Here is a 22,154-nt window from a genome sequence, read left to right as displayed (position 1 = left end):
GAGCATGTTACTGGGGATGTGTGGTTTCCTGCTGTAGTTATGCCAGGGAACTGCTAGTAGTCCAAATTCTACCCACCCCTGTTTTTATTCTTTTCTGTTTTTCCCTTTTGCTTTGGTGTGCTTGAGAGGAAGTCTATTGCTGGAGTGCTGAGAAGATGATAAAGTACATGTGGAGATTAACTGACAAGAAGTAGTAAGAGAGATTTCTGGGTGATGATGTAGAAGAGGGACTACTTGCCTAATAGCTGGATCATAGTTCTCATTAGCTGTTGTTTTGTCTTTCCCATATAGCAACAATGAGTTCTTCAAACCCACAGTCTGCTGGTTGTGAAAGAAGCTCCTCTACTGACAACGTGTTTGTGTCCCCCAGTACCAGGAGGCAACCTCTTAGCTTCTCTGGCACTCCTGTCCTGGAGAATTGTCCTGGGAATGATGATGAGCGTGAGAGGAAGCAGCGGCGGCGCTCCAGGGTTGTCGACCTGCAATTTAGCACTGAATCACCTTTGTCTGTACAATCTCCCTCCAACAAGTAAGAAGGCTTGACCACCAACTGCTTCTGTGCACATTTGTGTAATACAGAAACGTACTTGGATATGCTTTAAGGCTTGTAAGGGCTTCATACAGAGCACAGTCAATTTCATATGCTTTCTCCTGTATTTTAAGGAAAATGTGTCAAATTTAGCTTTCTAAACCTTTTTTCCTTTAAGGCAAGTGGAAACATCATTGCCAGCAATTCCCCTACTGACAGATACCCAGATAGCTGATCATTATTCGACATGTATCAAACTTTCAACAGAAAATGTAAGAAGCCTTTGAGTTTTTAAGAATCAGCTTCAGTGAATCCATGTCTACTCCAGTCTATAAAATTTGACTTTCTTGGCACAGAATTCAATGTACCTTTTTCAAAATGTGGAGAGTAACTTTACTGAAGTACAAATTTATGCGTAACTGTAAAATTGCTGTGTTCTCTTCCAGAAAATCACCACCAAAAATGCATTTGGTTTGCACCTGATTGATTATATGACAGAAATACTCAGACAGAAGGACTGTGAACTCACCAACTTTAAGGTTAGAGTCTTCTAATAGATTCTTGTGAATATGAATGAAAAACATTGAGTCACCAGCAGCAAGTCTTATCTGATTAGATGTGCCTATCCTACCTTCTGGTAGTTTGAGGGGGTTCTCTAGTATTTCCTTATACTCCCCTTCTTAGAAAAGCTTACATATGTATGCTACTATATAATTATTCCTTATTTGGTATGGGATGAACTACAAATCTAAGTAAGTTCCCTTTTCAGTATTCTCTTCAGGCCCTTTTAGGAAATGAAACTCTGCCACCTTGCAGTGCAGTTGCCCCTGCCCCACAAGGATTTTGTTAAACTGGCTTTGCCAGGTTTTCAGATTGTTGTCTGTATACAGGAAGCTATAGTAAAGGGAAAATTGCTTGTCCTGTTGGTGATCGGACTGGGAAGAAACCATTGTGCAGCTGCTTCTAAGGCATGGAAGCAGGATCTGATATTCTGAATAGGAGTTCCAATGAAAGTGTATTTTTGTCTTTCTGGACCCTTTTCAGATTATTTGGCCTTCAGTATCAGAGTGTGGGAGAACGAATGGAGAAGGGATGTCAGGGAGGAGAAACAGGTCATCCCCCACCTTGTGTACCAGTGCTTATAGTGATGAGAGAATGTGTGGAGCCAGAGCAAGAGGTGTGAAGGCCAGCATTGTGTGTTATGTTAGTGCAGTCCAAGCCTCCTGTCTTGTTCCAGTCTCTTTTTGATGTTTGTCACTGTACTTGCTGTCTGTCCTGTGATTTCTTGGGTATACTAAAGAGCAGAAAGGTGCAGGATGCAAATTATCTAATTGAAATATATGTGTCTGTCTGTGCTCCTGTTTGCTGCCAGCATGCAGTTACAATAGGCCTCCCTTGATGTTCTGATTCTCTGTTAATTGTCAGGTCAGTGTGTGGCCTGTTATGAGCTCCCTTTGTAGCTTTTGGGTTCTTCAAACTGGAGGAGCTCCATCCCAATCTTGTTAAATTTCCTCTTACAGATAGCAGCTGGTACCTTAGATGCCAGTACAAAGATCTATGCTGTGAGAGTTGATGCTGTCCATGCAGATGTCTACAGGGTTCTTGGAGGACTAGGCAAAGACTCTGCACCAGCAGAACCTGTGGATAACCAGGATACAAGTGAGTGTCTGAGCATATGATTAGGAATGGGAGTGGTATGTATTGGGCCTGCTCATATTTCAGTGATACAGGACACACTTTTGGTGCACAGGTGCACCTGAGCGAAATAGTTGGATTTAGATTTGTTGTGCGATAGGTGTGGAAATTATTTGTGCCAGATTTCACCTTAAGCCTTGTTTGAGTGTTCAGTATGCCCATTCTTGTAGGTGGAGATGTGGAATCTGTGAGTGGAAAGAAGCCTCCAAGCAAGAGGAAGCACCTGTACAAAACGATAGAGCAGAATCTGAATAACATTAATGTCTCTGACACAGATCGTAGATGTGAGGTAAGTTTACCTATCTGAAAGATTTGTATTTTTTCCCCACACTTCCCGAAGCACTTGCTTATTTATAGTAAACCTGAAGACTGATTAAAGAGGTTAAGGATGAAATTTGGGTATGAGTGTGTGTGTGTGTGTGTATTGTCCTGACAGGGACCAAACATGTTCATCTGGTGAAAGGAATATTGCTTCACTGTCAAGCTTGGCAAACCTTCAGGGTGCAGTCAGTTCTTGATAAGAGGATCAAATGACATGTTCCTGACCACGTTCAGAGCAAGACTTCTGGCCCAGGTTTCTGTGTATTAAGATACTTATGCCTTGCTTTTCTTAGCATTCAAAGCATTGTTGAACTGTGACACCAAAAAACTTTTTTGGGTTTTTTTTGGTTTTTTGTTTTTTGCATTCTCCTACAAATAATAGGGCTGCATGCTTTAATCAGTTTAATTCCTAGTTGAGTTGATTAATGGCGGTCAATGGTGAGACTGCTCTTAATCTCTGGATTCTACTGATCCAGCCAACTACTCCCCAGTGTTGAATCTTCTGTCCCTGGGAAAGGTAGTTGAGAGAGTGGCAGCGAAACAGCTCCAACCTCCAGGCCTTCCTAAATGACTCCTTTATCCTGGATCCATTCATGTCTAGCTTCCGCCCTGGCTATGGGATGGAGACGGCACTGGTTGTCCTCATGGATGACCTCCAGAGACACCTGGACTGAGGCGGGTCAGCTTTGCTGTTATTACCTGATCTGACAGCAGTGTTTGATACCGTCTGTTATGATCTTATGACCCACTACCTTGCAGTGCCTTGGCTTGTTTCTCCACAGTTGGGGTGGCACTTGGGGAGAGGGTTTAACCGTGTGACTCTTTGGTTATGTGGCATCCCTCAGGGGTGATCCTTTCCCCTATATAATTTAACATCTATATGTGCCCCCTTGCCCAGTTGGTTTGGGAGTTTGGGCTGGGCTGTCACCAGTATACTGATGACACCCAGCTGTATCTGTTGCTGGCTGGCTGGTTGAAGCAGAGTCGACTGAAACTAAATCCATCAAAGACGGAGGTCCTGTACCTGAGGGGGGGGCTGGGAATCCAACTCCCAACCCCTGACAGAGCGCCATTAACACCAATGGCAACAGTGAGGAGTTTGGTTGCGATTTTGGATGCCTTGCTTTCAACCGAGGCCCAAATCATGAATGATGCCAGATCAGTATTTTACCATCTTTGGCAACTGGTTCCCTATCTCTTCCCTCGTGACTTAGCCACAGTGATCCATACAATGGTCACCTCCAGGCTGGACTACTTAAACTCGCTCTATGTAGGGCTGCCCTTGAGATTGATCTGGAAACTTCAGCTGGTCCAAAACACAGTGGTGCGTGTCCTTACTGGGACACCTTTAAGAGTCCACATACAACCAGTGCTTTGCCAACTGCATTGACTCCCAGTTGAATACTGGATCAAGTTAATGGCATTAACCTTTAAAGCCCTATGTGGTCTGGGACCAACTGATCTGCTGGACCATCTCTCCCATTATGTCCCTCGAAGAGTTTTATGCTCTATAGATCAACATCTGCTGGTGGCCCCTGACTCAGCATCTGCTTAGCCTCAGCCTGAGCCTTTTTGTTTGAGCAAAATAGTTGCAATATTGGCAGCAGGAGAAGAAGAGATGTTTTATGTCCCCCAATGGTGGCTGTAAAAAGGTCATATTCCTCTCTCTGTGGAATTTGCTTTCACTGTACTTGCTTAGGCTTTTACTTTGCCTTCTCCTGGCGGAGTATCAGAATGCATTGCACACTATTTCTGCACTAAATGTATTTATTTATTTGACTTATATCCCGCCCTCCTTGCAGAGCAGTCTCAGAGTGGCTTACAAACTGTATAAAAGCACTAAAACAAGAAGACTGATAAAATCACAGTACAATCCTAAATATAATAAATTATAGAGTGCTAGTACAACTAATATAACGATGGCTGATGTTTGCAGCAATCACAATATGCCGACAGCTGGTCTGGGTCATGTCAGGCTGTTGATGGTATAATACTATTGATTTTGATGTTACTGTTGGTGTTGGGGCCAGGGCCTCGCTCTAAGTGGTGTGGCTACCTAATCAAAAGCCTGGTGGAAGAGCTCCATCTTGCAGGCCCTGTGGAACTGTAAAAGGTCCCACAGGGCTCTGATGTTCTCCAGGAGCTTGTTCCACCAGTATGGAGCCGCTGCAGAAAAGGCCCTGGCCTTCGTTGCAGCCAGCCTGGCTTCCTTGGGGCTTGGAAGGGCCAAACGGTTTTGGGACCCCGATTGTAGTGCTCTCTGGGGAACATGTGGGGAAAGGTGGTCCCTTAGGTATGTAGGCCCCTGACCATATAGGGCTTTAAAGGTAAGAACCAGCACCTTGAACCGAATTCGGTATGTTGTAGGCAGCCAGTGCAGTGCTTTTAGTGCCGGCTGGATGTGCTCCCGCATTGGGAGGCCCAACAACAGCCTGGCCGCTGCATTCTACACTAACTGCAGCTTCCAGATATGGGACAAGGGCAGCCCCATGTAGAGAGCATTACAGTAATCCAGTCTCGAGGTGACCATTGCGTGGATCACTGTCGCCAGGTCATTGCGTTCGAGAAAGGGAACCAATTGCTTAATCAACTGAAGATGGTAAAAGGCTGACTTTGCAGTGGCTGCTACCTGGGCCTCCATTGTTAAGGAGGCATCTAGGAGCACTCCCAAGCTCCTAACCTCCGGTGCCGGCACCAGTGGCGCCCCATCAAAGGTTGGAAGTAGGATCCCTACCCCCGGACAGCTCCGACTCGAGTACAGAACCTCCGTCTTCGTCGGATTCAATTTCAATTGACTCAGTCCAAGCCAACCAGCCACGGCTTTCAACGCCAGGTCCAGATCTTCCGGGCTAAAGTCGGACCGCCCGCCCAACAGCTGATAGAGCTGGGTGTCATCTACATATTGGTGACAACCCAGCCCATGCCTCCGGGCAATCTGGGCAAGGGGGCGCATGTAGATGTTAAACAACATCAGGTAGAGCACCGCCAACAGATCCAACAACACCACCAAACCGCCCCAATCCAGATGCCTCCGAAGGTCGTCCGTGAGGGCGACCAGTACCGTCTCCGTCTCATGGCCTGGTCGGAAGCCAGACTAGAAGGGGTCTAATGCGGAGGTGTCATCCAAGAAACTCTGCAGCTGAATCGCCACCACTGAATCACAAACAGTGATTTTGAAGTTTATTTTAATTTGATGTTAAATCTGAGAAATTCTTCTTGGTTTTATGCTCAGGTCGATCCAATGTTCCAGAAGACTGCAACCTCTTTCGATGAGTGCAGTACAGCTGGCGTTTTCCTTACCACACTCCACACACACAGCTATCTCAGTGAAATCCTGTTTGATTCTATGGTCACACCCCTGCCTTCTTCTGAAACTTCTGAGTTACCAAGTTCCTCTTGTGTGAAAATGGCAGACTTAAAAGGTAGGGGCCAGCAGCTGCTGGCTCCCCTATGTTTCCTTCTTCTACTACTTGTTAATGTTTCTGTGTTTTTTCCTAATTACATTTGTATTCCAATCCCAGTGTGGCTCAACAAGAATCAGACTCTAACATGGATAATAAAGATGTTTAATACAAAATGTTCCTTGGCAAAAGGAGTCTCAGTAGCTGCATCTAGGCCTTTTTTGCTCTCGAATAGGTTGTATAACTGGGAGGGAGTGAGCCAAATTCTCTACTGTGGAGAGGAAAGGAATGGTGACAAGGGGGATAGCCTGGTGCTTCCTATTTCCCCCGTCCACATATACTTTTTCTCCCTTACAGTAGATATAAGTGGTTGAGAAGAACTTCAACTAACCAGTGTTTCACTTTTACTTAAGGGTGAGAAGTGGGGGACGGGGAGGTCATATGCAGGCTTCAAAAAGGTCAGGATAGTCAAAGAAAACAGTTATTCCTTATCCTCTGCAGATGGCTGAGAAAGAGCAGTTCTTGGTGAAGGTGAAGGCATCTGGGTCTGTCAGGAGAAGAGAGTAGAAGCTGAAGGAAGGATTGGAGAGGCAGGACACCAATCCCCCAGTTAAACATACCCAGACCTGGGAGCCCAAAGGGATTAAGCCAGCCCGCCCGCCCCCGGGACTTTATCTCTATTGACAGCACTTCTTTTGAACAGCATAGTAACATGGGAGTTCTGAATGGCTGCTAACTTCAAACTTCTTGGTGATCCTTTTGTAGCAGTCCTTCTGCAGTGTGTTGAAAAGCGCACAATTTGCCCTTCTCTGGCTGGCTTCCTATTTTCTGAGTGGGACAGCGAGACCCATAATGAGGTATGTCGAAACTGGCTGTTGCTCTGCACTAAATGAGATGAGTGAATGCACCCCAGAACTCCTTTTTTTCATATCATAGTGTACCTTCCTTGGGTTCCAGTTTCTTACCATAACTTTTTGTAGCTAAACATTTTCTGAAGCTCAGGATGGAGGCGGTTTCACACAGGTGTGTATCCAGACATTTGTGCACAGAGCACTGATTCCTTGCCCCTCCCCATTACTCCTCTCCATTGCCTACAACCACTTACGACCCCTGAAAAAGTCACAGGATCCACAGAAAGGAATAGCTATGTGAGTTGGGGTGCTGTAGGAAGGAGAGGGAAGGGGGTAAAATGTCTTTGATAAACACAGCTTTGCTGACAGAAAAGAGAGAAGTGGGCAATTTCACCCTCTTTTCTTTAATGCAGTACATGACCCTACACAGCTATTCCTCCGTGTGAGTCCCTTAACCCCTTTTGTATTTTGGGAGGGGCTGCTGGAACAGGAAGGAATGTATGAAAAGTCCATGCAATTTCTGTGCATGCTTGATTTGATTCTTGCCATGTTTCTTAAGTATGTGTGACACAAGCCAAACTCTTTTATTCCTGATTTCACAGATCTACAGTCAGATTTTATGTATATCTTATGGGCGGCTTTCTGTCTTTCACAAAAATCTTTCCTTTTGACTCCCCTGCCTCTTTTCTCTTCAGTCAGTTTCAGCTCTGTTGGAAAAATTTAAGAGGAGTGACCAGGTGTTTGATATCAATGCAGAGGTTGATAGTGACTCTGTGGACAATGCTGAGGGCCCAGCAGATGATGACTTTGATGCAGATCTACTAGACAGGACAGTTGCGAAGGATCTTGGGGAGTTCTCGGAAAAAATGGAAGCATGTAGGGTAACACCAGGATCCTCAAGGTATGTTCAGGGCTGAACCGTTGTGTGCGTTGATCTCGTAGGAAACTTATACAGGGTTCTTCATTCTCTGCAGTGGGAGAGTGCAAGGAATAATATGGTGGGTAATCCAGATGTGCCACTGCCTTAAAGAATGTGTGAGATACAAATGTAATAAATTGTGGGAAGAAATGTGGTTGAGCTTGTCAAACTTTCTCTGGGCTGTAGTATATAAGTGTGACTATGTGCTTTTTCCAGAAGAGATGTGCTTTCCCTGGAGGAAGGAGACATTGGGTCCATGTGCCTTCACTTGTCCATGAATCCCAGCGAGTACTCTTATTTCAGCCCCCGAACCATGTTAATGTGGGCAGGCCCAGAACACTGGCGTTTCAAGCCTCGCCACAAAGGTATGGAAAGATCATGGGCTCAAATATCTGCTTGTCTGTAGAAAAGCAGGCAATCGTATGGTAGAGTTTATGGTTTTCATCCCAGCAAGTCTTCATGAGCCAGGAAAGAAATGATTTAGGTTTCTCTAAATGGAAACTTAAAGCTTTAAAGAATTAGTTCTTGGAGATCATCTTCATACAGAAGCGTGGTAGATCAGCGGCAGGGGCCATTTCCATACTGGTTATTTGTCCTGGGTTCAGTGGGCTTTTCCCCTGTTTCCCACCAGCGTTGTGGTACATTTCTGTACTTCTCAGGGTTTCCTTCACTTTTGTGCAATGTGTCCCAAATCTACTTTTCTGCAAAGTTTTGGGGAACATTGCAGCGAAGTGGGCTACTACTTGGGTGGGAGTGTTTGGATTTTTCCAGTCCTGTGTCCATGGCAGCCATTTTTGCTATCCTTACAGCAGCCATTTCCTCTCCCTGCCACCTAGGGTGGCTTTTTCAGTTGGCATTTAAATAGCATTATAATGTTATAACAATATGCATATCAAGCTTTCTGGATTCCCTTTTTTTCTTAAGGAAGTCTGTAGCCCCTTTTGTGGCAGAGATATAAGAGGGAAAAGGATATATCCACAATGAAACGGGATAGAGCCTGATACATAGATTGTTATATCATTGTAACAATATTCAACTGCTACATTAAAAAAAATGCTGGAAAAGCCCTGGTGACACAGGAGATGGGGAATAGCTGCTGCTGGGGGACTGGAGTAGGAAAACTGTGGGAAAATCTGCAATGTGGAAGCCTTGTTGTCACTGTGCTGTCTCAGTGACAGCAACAGGGTGACAATACTAGCCTGTCTCCATCTGGAAAGAGGGGGCAGGGGTGTATCATTTTTATTTTAGGTATTTATACCCCGCATCTCTCCCCAAGGGGGCGCCAAAGCTATGTGTGATGTCATTTGGTGTAGTGCTTAAGGACTCTAATCTGGGGGAACCGGGTTTGATTCTTTGCTCCTCCACACGCAGCCGCTGGATGACCTTGGGCAAGCCACAGTTCTCTCTAAGCTGCTCTCCCAAGAGCAGTTCTCTCAGAGTTCTCTCAGGCCCACCTACCTCACAGGGTGTTTGTTGTGGGAAGAGGAACGGAAAGAGATTGTAAGCCTCTCTGAGACTCCTTGTGAAGGGCGGGATATAAGTCCAATCTCTTCTCCTCCTCCTCCTCCTGCTCCAGTTTATCTTTGCAATAAGAACCCCATGAGACAGTTAAGGCTGAGAGAGACTGACTGGCTCAAGGTTACTTAGCAAGCTTTCATTGGCAGAGTAAGCATTCGAACCCGGATCTCCCACAACCTAGACTGACACTCTACACAAGTGATAAAGAGAAAAACTTTTTCTTCTGAAGTCAGCCTGACAGCTCCAGATACACAACCGCAATAATAAACGTGGCATGTTAAGCTCTTTCAAAAGACATAAAATGTCAAACACACACTGAAATAACTACAGAGATCAGCACAGGTGAGAGGCTGGATTGGAGAGCTGTGAATAGCTCCTCCTAGTGGTGACTGTTAGTAAATGGCTGCTGAGAAGGGCCGGATTCAGACAGGCTGTTGGGGAGAAATAAGACAGAAGTCCGGTGGCCCCTTAAAGGCTAACAACCTTTATTCCCACATGAGTTTTTGAGCTCATTTCTTTAGAGGCAATAGCAATCATACTAACTTGTATTTTTAAAGTGTGCATTTTATAAAACTATAAAATCCACACGATGAGTCGAAAGCAGCAGAAAAACAAAAGCAGCATAACTTAATAAAATAAGGGAGCAGCATGTAGCAGGTGCAGGTGCATCTTCTCTCAGCTGTTCTATATTGTACCTTCCTTTTCACCCTTTGTAGGTGATGCTAACTGTGAGAAGGTAAACAAAAGGAAGACTGCAAAAAAAGTCTTGGAAATAAATTTTGATGAGGAAATTGAGTTTGAGCTTCATTTCCGTGAGACAAGGGTAGGTGTTCAGAGCCCTCTGTGGCCTGCTCCCCTGCCCATGACCTCTACTCCTCCAGTCCAGCCAGCCACCGCCATCTGACGATCTTTTGCCTTCTTGAATGGCTGCATGCTTTCTCCCTTCCCAACCCTTAGGACCAGAACTGCTTCCCAGAACACTTGTGTGATTATACCTCTTCTGCTTGTCACACTGGCTCCTGTGCAGAATTTTAAAAAGTGTGGTACAAAGATGGAAGTGCTTGATTTCTTCTGTTGGCATTTGATATTCCCAAACAGGCAGCTACAACTCTAGCCCCAGCGACGCTTGAAAGTAAGAACAAGAAATGCAACACCCTCCCCAAAGACTTCCATTATGATCCCAACAATCTTACCCGCCTCTTCCTCAAACCAGCCAATAGGGTAAGCTTTGCCTACTGGGGTTGACTCCCACCTTGGTTTGTTGTTTTTCTACTATTTTTCCGCTTGATTTGGCCAAACTGAGCCTATGCTTGCCGGGAGAATTGCTGAGAGAGACTCTATTGTGAACTGACATATCCAAGTCTACATTACTTTGATGGTTCTTCTGTCATGTCCTAATGAATCCTTTTTTCTTTTTTTCCCCTTTATTTTGGCAGCTTTGGAAAACACCACTAAAGGCCAACTCACCAAGTCATGATGATGAGGTTGGAGAGTATGATTACAACAATCCCAATGATATCTCTAATTTCTGTCCTGCATTGCAGGTGAGGTTGCAAAGACTGGAGGTGCTCCCTACTGTGAATTTCTTCACCGTACTAATCTTAGCAAAACTTTGACAGCCTTCATACTGGGTAATAGAACCTGGGTGGGTCATGGCGGAACATGTATCAGCTAGCTACTGAGGGAGCCAGTCTGGGCTGCCAGCACTAACACCGCCCGCTAGCTTCATCAAGAAATAGTCCCACAGGGGCAAATCTGTTTAGTAATAGTCTTTCTTCAGGGTGTGGAAGAGTTCCTACAAATGAGGAGAATGTGTCATCTCTGTAGCTTGTTTTATTCTTGTAACTGGATCCTCGATTCTTTTAAGCGTGGATGATATTTGTGTGCATCTACAAGAGTTCTTAAAAATCCATTCCAGAGACATAAAATATTATGCCCAAACTGATAAAGATAGTAATGAACCAGGAGCCTCTTGTTCTCATGTTTTTATATATCCCATTTCCATACTGTACCTGCTATGCTAGCTGTGGGGGTGAGGTGGTGTAGGCAGTGCTTAACGGGCCAGAGGAAGATTCACGGGATCTTAAAGAACCATTGTAAACGCAGGATGAAGGTATCTAAAGATTTTTGGGAGCTTCTCTGGAGTGCAGTGGTCTTCAAATGTGCCAGATAAATTTAATATCTGTTTGCCTTGGTCTCTAAGTTCCTTTCGTGCCCCAGTTCAGTGCATGCTTCTTTGTGCAAGAATCTCTGCCTGAGAGCCAGTTTGGTGTAGTGGTTAAGTGCGCGGACTCTAATCTGGGAGAACCGGGTTTGATTCCCCACTCCTCCACGTGCACCTGCTGATGTGACCTTGGGTCAGTCACAAGCTCTGGCACAGCTGTCCTTGAAAAAGAGCAGTTTGTGTCAGAGTTCTCTCAGCCCCACCCACCTCACAGGGTGTCTGTTGTGGGGAGGGGAAGGGAAAGGAGTTTGTAAGCCACTCTGAGACTCCAAGTGAAGGGCGGGGTATAAATCCAATCTCTTCTTCTCTTCTGATTACTCACGAAAATGATGGCTGGTGTAGAATAGGCATTCCTTGAGAGTGCAGTTACATTGCTTTCTGTAGATGATCTCTAAAAATGAGAGCTCCAGTGAGTTGGATTCTGACAAAGCTGGCCATTTAATGGGTACTCACAAGAACTACCTTGGTCGTCGTCTTCTTCCTCCTGTTCTTAGACCAAGTCTTGAAAAATTAAAACTTTGAGGTTTTATTTAAGAGTTGTTGGGTTTTTTTGCTATCTTAAAAAAAAAAAAAACTCCCTTTGATATTTCTCTGCAGCCTCTAGAAATCTAGCAACATTAAAATCTGAGTCCTTTAAGAGGTATTCAGGTTTTTACTCTGCTGTCACCAGAGGCAGCATAGTCCCTTTGTCAAAACATGGCATGATCCATTTTAGCCTAAGCTGGAGTAAAAAGGTAAAGGTTCCCTTGCTTGAAAGCCAGTCGAATCCGATTCTAGGGTTGCGGTGCTCATCTCCGTTTCAAAGCCAAAGAGCCAGCGCTGTCCGAAGACGTTTCCGTGGTCATGTGGCCGGCGTGACTAAACACCAAGGCGTACGGAACGCTGTTACCTTCCCACCAAAGTGGTACCTATTTATCTACTTGCAATTTCTTGCTTTCGAACTGCTAGGTTGGCAGGAGCTGGAGTACATAAGGACATTTGATTGAATAATCAAATTGTAAATACTTGAATTGTCCTCTCTCTGTTGAAGACCATGTTCTTCAGTTCTCCAAGTTGAATTCAGCCTTATAGTTTGCCATCTTTGTTTCTTTCTGTTCAGGATGCTGACAGTGATGACGGTGATTATCCCAATGAGTTCATGGGCCAGGGTGGGATGTTTGAAATGACCGCTCATCCTACTGGAGGAGCTGACCAGGACATAGAGCTCAATGGTGGGCTCAATATCACCACCTATGGTGAATCAAACCTTGTGGCTGAGCCACAGAAGGTGAGTACTGATGTGGAATGGGCCCATGCAGTCTACAGTCCACACTGTAAGCTGGTGCTGAATACTTTGCACCACAAGCATTCAAGTTGGCACTAGAACCAAGGAGTTAAAGTATAAACAGTCTGAAACAAAACTCCCAGCTTTAACCCCATGCTTTGCCATGGTTACTCTGGATAGGCCCACCAAGCACAGAAAATGACTGCATATTTAAATGGGTCTAATTTGATTCAAGTTTTTTTCCTTCTTGGAGTATGGTGGTTGTTTTTCAGGCGCTCCAGTTTCTACAGTGACTAAGCCAACAGGCATTTGTACTCAGTTGCTGGTGAATTCTTAAACCAAAAGGAGGGCTTGGTTATGGAGGTGAATCCAAAACCAAGCTCTCATTTTTGATTGTATGCTTGGATTCTTCTTTCCTTAAAAGAAGGATCTTATGCTGTGGACTGTTTTGAGTGAGTGGCAGACAGTAGACTTGTGAAGGAAGAGACATGTGGCTGGATGACATGAAGGGCATCTTTGAATGTTTGTCTTAATTTTTTGTGTTTGAGAGTCAGATTGGAGAGTGTGCTGTTCCTATAATGCTATTGCTGCATGCCTCCATTCTTTCAGGTCAACAAGATAGCTATCCAGTATGCAAAGACTGCCAAAAAGATGGACATGAAGAGGTTAAAACAGGCCATGTGGTGCCTCCTAACTGATGCCGAGAAGAATCAAACTGAGGAAGAGGTATGAGCCAACAGAAAGCCTGCCCCAAACATTCCCTTTGCTTTGCCTTAGGCTGTTCCAATACTATCCTTGGCCTCAGCTGGCTTCATGGATTGCTAGTTGTCATCTGCAGCCTTCTAGTTTTTTCCTAGGCTTCTGTTCATTTTACTTAAAATACTAACATACCACCTCTTAACCAAAGTGCTCAAGGAAGTCAACAGTGTGGTGATTCAGTGGTGTTAGAAAGGTGCTGTTCAGAGCTCCTGTATTCTGGGCTGTGTGTTTTTATTAAAAGCCAAATTTCTGCTCCAAGAAAAAGCTGAATCCTGGAACCTGTATGAAGAGTGCAGATTAGGAAACTGCTTTGCATAATCTATTCTGTTGGTCATGATGAGGGGACAATAAGGTATGCATAGGAACCTTATTGATCTCTCCTCACCTGGCTCTAAAGATTTCACTAGGCAGTACTGACATGCTATCGAGCATCTCTTTGCAACCTGCTTTAAAAAAAGCAAGCAAACTGAGCTTCTGACCTGAAATCTGCACCCACAGAATTGCTCCCTATAACTGTGTCTGGTGCTTGCTGCATATTGGAATGCAATGAGGTATAATGATCTCTTACATAGTGGGGTGGCGTACATAATGCATGTCTATGTTGTAGTGAACACTGATCAGCCTTAAGAACTACTAGGTGATCCTTCATCAGATGCTGTATAACTCTTTTCAGGGTTGAGCTGAACATTCAAGGCAGAATAGTACTCAGTTCAGTGGCCTCCACAGCAGACAAAGAATATCACCTTCAGTTGTTCCAAATTAGAAGTCTTGAAACTCCATGCCTCAGGTTTACATGATTGTCATGTTGAAGACAAAATGGGGTATAAGTCTGGAAGAGTTTCTGTATTCCTCCAAGATGAATTCACAGAACATACTTAATCTAGTATTTAAAAGGCATTCGTTCATCTTAAAACAAAAGTCCAGTGGCACCTCAAAGACTAACAACATTTATTTCAATGTGAGCTTTTGTGACAGTATCTGAGGACATGAGCTGTAGATCGCAAAAGCTCACACTGAAATAAGTGTTGTTAGTCTTTGAGGTGCCACTGGACTTTTGCTTTATTTTGCTATAACATACTTACCTTGCTACACCTTTCATCTTAGCCTGGCAAACATTTTTGATTAATACCAGTAGTACTCCTACTTGGTGCATTTATTCTCAGCTGTCCAAAAGCACCAGCTGTTGCATAGAAATACCAGTTTATTGTTTTTGCATCTTAGGAGGCACACACCCAGGCCTTAGGTGCACTGAATCTGTGTTATCTGATTACTAGTTGACTTCATTTGACTTTTGCTTGAGCAGCAAGTCGCCTTGGAGAAAAGCGCTGATTTCTCGGTGGTGATGGGTAAGAAGGTCTTCAGCAGCATTACCAAGGATCTGCTTCACAGGTATTTGTGGCATGCTAGTTGCATAGTTATTCTGGGGGGGGGGCAGACTTGCTCCTGTCCTACGTAACAGTCTTCCACTGTGCACAAATCAGTGGCCATATGGAGCTGGCTGCTGGTGGTGGGAGGGATCTATTTGTTTCCTCTATGTGCTGGCTGTTCCCTCAGTCTCAGATTGGAGAATGCATTTCCCCCCCAGTCATCAAATCCACCCCCCAATTATCAACCCTCTCTGCTAAAACTGTTGGCACAACCACTCAGTGAAGCCTTTCTTTCAGCTGAGCCTGCTGAAAGACTTCAACTGGGTCCTTGAAGGTGGAGTGCTGGCTGTAGAACTTGAAATCTCAAGCCCTAACCTAAATTTTTAGTGTAGATGGAGGATGAACTCAAGCCTGGTGGCCTGGGGGGTGACAGTATTCTCATTCTAGCCCAAATAACCACCTGCAGATGACTCTTATTGATGACTGGATCAAGGTACTGTGGTTCATTATTGCTCTGATTTGGCTTTGTACCAGCATGCCAGTAGTGTAAAGTAACCTAAGTCTAGAAATAAAGCCCTTTTTTAAAAGAAACAAATAAAAGTGGTTTGAGTGACAGTTGCTTTGCATGGGGCGTGTACATTTATTTACAATTTTTATATTCTGTCTTTCCACTCTTACAAAGGCTACCAAGGTGGCCAACGATAAAATACATTATAAAACCATTAAAATAAACCCCTCTCCCAAGCTTACCTATTTAAAAAGAGTTTAAAAAACAGGGCTAAAATACATAAACAATGCTCCCTCCAAGCTGTGAGGTCTTGTGAGCAAAAATTCTATGTTGTGAGCTACTGGCATCAAAGTTCTGAGCGAGCGATTTGGCTGCTGCATAAATTAGTTTGCTCTGGAGCCCTCCTTCCCGAGCTAAGACAAAAACGTGTGAGCCGGAGGCTAAAAAACGGAGCTAGCTCACACTAACTCAGCTTAGAGGGAACACTGCATATGGAACAGTTAAAATGTATACAGAACATTGGTTAGGAAGGAGAGATCATTGAGGGAATGCCAACCAGAACAAAAAAGTCTTCACCCGCTGGCAGAAGATGGCAATAGAAAGGGTCAGATGACTCTCCCTGGGCAGAGAGTTCCAGAGTTCTGGTGCCGTGACCAAGAAGGCCCTCTCCCAGGTTGCCTCTTGCCTAATCCCAGAAGGTGCAGCAGGGCCTCCGAGGATGACCGTAATGGTTGGGCAGGTTCATAAGGGTTTAGGATTTCTCTTGCCCCACTGATATCTGGGATCAAACAGGTTTTTGAACAATGCAAAAACCTGTTAAATCAGTTCAAAAGAGCCAAAGCTAGAAAAATGAGCAAGTATAACATGAACAGCAACCCTCCATCATTTTACCTTCAGCTCTGGAAAAGCTACTGTCTGTCTTAATCCTGCTCTGTTTTTCTGTGTCTTTTCAGGGTGCCTACTGTTATGGCAAAAAACCTTTCTATACCATTGGCATTTGCTTGCCTCTTGCACTTGGCCAACGAAAAGGTATGTGTGAAGTTTAGGCCTCAGACCAGGGGATCTCCCATTTGCTCCAGCCGGGGTCGTCCTCCCTGATTCTTCCTTGGCCACTCCACTTTAAGCCTCTAATATATTAATACAAGTATTGGTCTCAAACAATCCATCTCCTACTGTTCCTCTCCCACAACCTGAACCCCTGCCCAGTCCCTCGTGCAGTGCGTCTGTCCCAGCATCTTTCAGGGTACAGGAGTCCGCATGGCAGACCCCCAGCACTTGCTAACTGTCGCCTTTGTCTCGTGGCTGCACCTGATTCTTGCCCGCCTGCATGCTCCAGGCCCCTGCATTCAGCATTGTGATGGTTGGGAGGAATGAACTGAGTCGCTATGTCCCTCTCAGACCACTGTTCCCTCCGTTGCTCTCTCTCCGGCACAGCCCCTTCCCGGCTACTTGCTGCTGTGGTCTCCTGCATGCTGCATCAACTTCTCTCAGGCTGCTGCTGGATGCTGTGCGCACGCTGTCAACAGCTGTGTCCTTTCCCCAGTTGCTCTCTGCAGTCTCTGCTGCTCTCAGTCTCCCAGCTGTTGGCTCCTCCCACACACTCTTGCTGGTGCTCATGCTGGGAGTCCTGGCTGCCACCGTCTCTGTCCAAGCCTTTCTCACTGTGTCATCCTTGCGTCTCCCCCCAACCCTCTCTTCAGGCCCTTTAAATTTCCCAGCTGGTCTCATTGGCCCAACCCTCCCAGCTGTGTTGGAATGTTATTTCCAGTCAGACCATGATTACTTCCGGTCAGACTGTTGGGAGCTCTCGCCCACTGCTCAGGTGCTGCAGGGCCAGGCCTCTGATGACGGTATATATGACATGTTCTAATACACAACAGGGGCAGGGTGCTCGTCTTTGCCTACATAAGCATCCAAGTGACTGAGCTGTTTATGTAATATCTCAGCTTTGGTAATCATTCAGGGATCTCTTCCCATAATTTAAATTACTGGCGATGACAGCTGTGAGACACAAAGAACAATGGTAAAGCTCTTGAAGTCAATGTAGCCATGTGGGTCCCTTAGGAACTGCAGCCGGGATGTTCTGCCTTAGCTAAGGTTGGATGTGGGGTCCATACTTACCAGAACCTGTGCACCAATCTGTACATGTTGCCGCATTCCCTTAATGGTCAAAGAGATGGTGATCTTGAATGGTCATATATATATTACTTGCTTATCAAACATAAGCAAGTAATTTCTGTATAAGCAGCTACCTAATGTATACCAAATAGACATAGCTTCCAATTTGGAGAGAATTGTGTGTGTGTGTTTAACTGTCAGCTCCCCTCCCAGGCTTAGATGTTATTAAGATATGGCAGAATACTAAAAGATGGATTTAAAAATGTTTTAAGTGGAATAATAGACACCTGTGGATCGTAGCAACATGATCAGGAATATGGTTTAGATACCATTGTTCTAAGAAATCTGTAAGTTACCAACTTTATTTGTAGTACTGAGTATAAAACTGTACATGAAGAGATGGATTTAAAGTACAATATGTGTTCTTATTTCTTGTCTCCAGAACCTGAAGCTGGAAGGGGTGGAAGATTTGTCTGAAGTCCTTGTGGCCCAAGGAGACTAACGTGCCACTTGGAAGAGGGTTTGTCTGCCCACAAAAGATGTATGGCCTGAACCATCCATAGCTGCTTTTCCACCTCCTGGAAATGCTAATGAGAACATCACACCATTTTCGGCAGCTCTGGGAGACATGTGAATACACAGTAGTTTGCAATCATGGGCAGTGGGTGAAAAGTGTGCCTATCCCAAGAGTTCCATCATGATTTTAACCCTCTTAAGTCTGCATCTTCTCCTCCTGACACTAGATGAGTTCTTCTATGCTGTGGCCCGTGAGCATTTTGAAATGTGTCAGTGTTACCCCCCACAGTCACGATAATTGCAAATGACTTGTAGGCGTATTTAGTTTGCTTTTTAACATATGCGTCCACTTGCTGTACACAGAAAGCTAACCTGTCTCCTTTTTATACTCCTTATTCTTTTATTGTAATTGATTTTATATATTTATACAGATGCCTTTAAAAAAACAATAAACTACTCTGTGTTTCGTTTCTGTAAACCCCTGATGGAAATGCTTGTGGCTTGTATGTGGCAGGTTCTTTTAATTGCTATACATTGGGGGTGTTGAGTTAGGTGAGGCATTTGATGAAGGGGATGGGACTGCTGAGATGTTTTTATGCATCTGGTAGCAAAACTGACCTGTAACTTACACCTTTATTTTGGTTCTCTCTTCATATGATTGTGTTAACTAGTGAATTACATAGGCTGCTTATAATGTACAGTAATTCCTGTGTAACTTTCCTGATTGGGCTAGCACCTGTACTCACTTGGCTCTCAATTTCTACTTGGTTTTAACTTCTGTTCTGATTTGTTTATCTAAATGTTCGCTTCCTTTTCTTTTTCTCAACGACTATTATCTAATCATGCTTTACTGCCCTTTTTCCTAATTGTTCTGTCATCCACAACCTTGATATACATGGGGGGAAATGGGGCTTGAGAGCAATGCCCCGTTTTGGCTGCATTCTAATGCCAGAATACAGTGTAAACATAGCATGAGAGTTCATGTGATCATCATTGTCTTAGGGTGAATTTCCACATGCCTTTAATGATCTCATTTCTGTGGTTTGCCAAAACTGCTTTGTATTTAACTTGCCAGTGTATAACCTTCATCTTGTAAGTCCTTGTGTGACTCATCTTGTTAGCTCTGCTTAAAACTGAAGACATGCTTGTCACCAGTGTTCCCTCTAAGCTGAGTTAGTGTCAGCTAGCTCACAGGTTTTTAGCCTCTGGCTCACAGATTTTTGTCTTAGCTCAGGAGGGATGGCTCCAGAGCAAACTAATTTATACAGTAGCCAAATTACTCGCTCACAACTTTAATGCCAGTAGCTCTCAAAGTAGAATTTTTGCTCACAAGACTCCACAGCTTAGAGGGAACATTGCTTGTCACTGGAGCCTTCTTTCCAGAATAGTTTGTGCTGAGTTACAGAGAGCTTACTCAAGTGATCATGCAAATTATGTTTTACTTAAAAATATAAGTATCACCGGGGAAGGGGATAATTTTTATTTATTTAGATATTTATATACCACTTTTCTCTCCATGGGAATGGGACCTAATGCAGCTTATAACATCATTCTCCTTTACATTTTATCCTCACGACAACCCTATGAGGTAGGTTATGCTGAGAGACAGAGGGACTGGCCCAACCACCCTGTGAACTTTTGTGACAGACATTCAACTATGGGTCTCCCTGCAAATAAAAAAAAAAAATAGCACGTCACAGAGAATAGTTCTAACCTAGCCCTTTGTCTGCTGTCCTAGTTCTCCCCTTATAGAGAATGATTACTATGAGAGCTGTGAACGATTTACTCCCTCAGTAGTTCAGTCCCTTTGACTATCAGCACTCTCCCAACTCCTTCTGTGGGTACAGACTAAACCCAAGTACTACAAAATGTAACTTGCCACCTATTTCACAAATAAGCTTGCATAATAGAAGTAGATATGCTTATACACCCTTTGTACTTAATTGTTCTGTGGATTGACTTTTCTTCCCAATCATCCCCTCATATTGTCTAGCCTGTACTGAATCAACGGGTAACAACAATGCCCAATCAGATTGTTGCAATAAAATAATAAAGCCGTTACAGTTGCACAAGATAACAGCAGTAATATACAACCAATCCGGCTGCTGTAACCCCTCTGTCAAAGGGACCTTGTTCTCTTCCCTCCCCTGCTGCAGGAGGATGGCAAGAGAGGGGAGGCCTGGGAACAAGGCCCCATTCATGGAGCAGTAGCAGCTGTTTGATCCTAATGGCATGGCTTTATTGTTTTGTTATAAACTGTCTTGAGGGGGGGGTTGGGGGGGGACATGCCTTGTTGCTAATTGCTTAGTGTGGGGGAGTTTAGGGAATAATAGGGAAAGTTGTCTTTCATGCCTTGCTTTGAATACCTGGTGGTTATCTACCTGGACCTGTTAGAAACGGGCTGACCTTTGAACTGATAGACAGTTTCAGTCAGTACTTTCTATGATGCATCCAACGATGGGCTTTGGCCACTCTTGTGACTGAAGCTACAACTTTGTAACAACCCCACACAGCAGCTGACCTTTAAATCGTAACTCAGGCCAAATCACAGAAATAAGAAACATACTGTGTGTATTTTATTTCATAATTCTCTGGAAAATAAAAAAAGTAAAAGCAAATGCAAATACAATATACATACTAGTTATAAATGTCCTCCCCACTGAAGTAAACAAAATTAAGACAGATGGTATATTGTGTTAATCATTGCCTGTGTCTCCAGAAACAGCCCTTGTGAGGGAATGAACAACATATTGTACCATTCGAGTAGAATGAGAAGTGTTACCAAAAACCCAACAGAAGATTGCCAAGGGTTTTCTGGTTCTGTACGTGTGCCTTTAACAGCAGCCCAACCTGTAACAAAGTTAGCAGGTAAACTCTTCTCCCATCACTACATCTCCATGCTTTGGGGGGGGATCACCCTACTTGATTCCTGTGTGTTAGGCTGCCCTTAAAGGCACAAGAATAAGGCAGGGGGACCAAAGACCTGACACCTTATAGCTGTTTTATCACTGCTGCCTGTTTACTGCCCCCCCCCCCCCCCCCCCCCCCCCCCAGCGTTTCTCCCAGTGTGATACATTAAATGCACTTCTTGCTTGTGTCCTTGTTTCCTGGAAGGCAGTGTGTGGCTAATTTCCTTTCAGCAAAGGATGAAAAATCATCTACCTCTCTCCTACTTTGAATTGCTTTATGATCTTTATGACTCACCTGCACTGCAGGCTCTGGGGGAATTTCCCATTCTGCAGCAAAGCTAGTAGGTATCTTTTGCCTTCACGGGAACCTAAAGGCTTTGTTCTGCTGCTGGAAACATTTTTCTTCCAGGTACCATATGATTTCTTTCCTTTGATAACTAGGGAATCTCCTTAGAACTTTATCACTTCTTCCATCTCCAGCATTAATTTTTGGTAAAACACACTCACAGACTTCATCTTTCTATTCTATTCTATGCACTTGGAGGGTAGTAATTCTTGAAGGCTACAGGTAACGTGAATAGAATCTGCTTGTCTAACACCTGCCCCAAAAGCCAAATGAATGGGCTTCTACTTTCTAAACTGATGGGAAAGTCCAACGGCCTTAGTTTATTTGCAAAGTGTACATCCTCTGAGGAAAATCTGTTCTTTAACAGAGTTGTCCATAGACCTGGAGAAAAATGTCCTGCCCCTTTAACAGAAATTTCCTGTAAATGTTATAACCTAGTAAATTCCTATTAAGCCTCTTTTTTCCAGGCAATTGGCAACTATGTCTTTAAGTGCAATGCATCATCATAGGTGTCATTTCAGTTTTTACTGGATATTTTCAACAGCAGTTAAAGTGAACCAGTTGTTCTGTTTATTTTAAAATGGATTGTAGAAGTAGTCATTCTAAAACTCATCTGCGATGTTCTGTTTTTCAAATGTAAAGGGTTTTTTGAGCAAGCTTTCCACACTCCTTCCTCTCACCTTGGCTGCTAATTTTGTAACACTCTGCCATGAGGAGGTCTCCTAGCATCAAACCCATTCTCCCCACTTTATTCAGTCAGCTTTTGCATTTTTTGTTGTTCCCATCAAGATGGAAATATTGCAGGCACATAGGTAAGGTTAAGCTTTTGTCAGGGAGGGGGCTGGCTGTCCTTTATACCTCCCAGCCAGTTTGCAGGGATTCTTTTCTCAGCCCAAGCAGAGACACGAA

At 44.2% G+C, this 22,154-nt stretch overlaps 1 protein-coding gene across 1 annotated transcript; it reads left to right on the top strand.

The window, feature by feature from the left end:
- Positions 1-304: 304 nt before the first annotated feature.
- On the top strand, positions 305-18,420 carry NCAPH (non-SMC condensin I complex subunit H). The gene is made up of 17 exons (XM_015420817.1): positions 305-529; positions 708-801; positions 976-1,068; positions 2,050-2,188; positions 2,395-2,513; positions 5,778-5,967; positions 6,712-6,803; positions 7,493-7,698; positions 7,933-8,081; positions 9,951-10,057; positions 10,333-10,455; positions 10,671-10,778; positions 12,558-12,725; positions 13,332-13,448; positions 14,785-14,870; positions 16,310-16,385; positions 17,917-18,420. Exons 3-17 carry the CDS (start codon positions 1,021-1,023, stop codon positions 17,974-17,976), a joined length of 1,788 nt encoding a protein of 595 aa, XP_015276303.1. The 5' UTR covers positions 305-529; positions 708-801; positions 976-1,020; the 3' UTR covers positions 17,977-18,420.
- Positions 18,421-22,154: the final 3,734 nt, after the last annotated feature.

Source organism: Gekko japonicus, unplaced genomic scaffold (genome assembly GCF_001447785.1).
Source record: "Gekko japonicus isolate JY-2015 unplaced genomic scaffold, Gekko_japonicus_V1.1 scaffold2025, whole genome shotgun sequence".
Lineage (NCBI taxonomy): Eukaryota > Metazoa > Chordata > Lepidosauria > Squamata > Gekkonidae > Gekko > Gekko japonicus.
Note: the sequence above shows the minus strand (reverse complement) of the source record. Positions and strands in the feature narration are given on the sequence as shown.

Coding starts and splice junctions, on each gene's coding strand:
- NCAPH (XM_015420817.1), top strand. CDS start 1,021: ATGACAGAAATACTCAGACAGAAGGACTGTGAACTCACCAACTTTAAG. Junction 10,456..10,670: donor TCCTCAAACCAGCCAATAGG/GTAAGCTTTGCC, acceptor TTATTTTGGCAG/CTTTGGAAAACACCACTAAA. Junction 13,449..14,784: donor AGAATCAAACTGAGGAAGAG/GTATGAGCCAAC, acceptor TTGCTTGAGCAG/CAAGTCGCCTTGGAGAAAAG.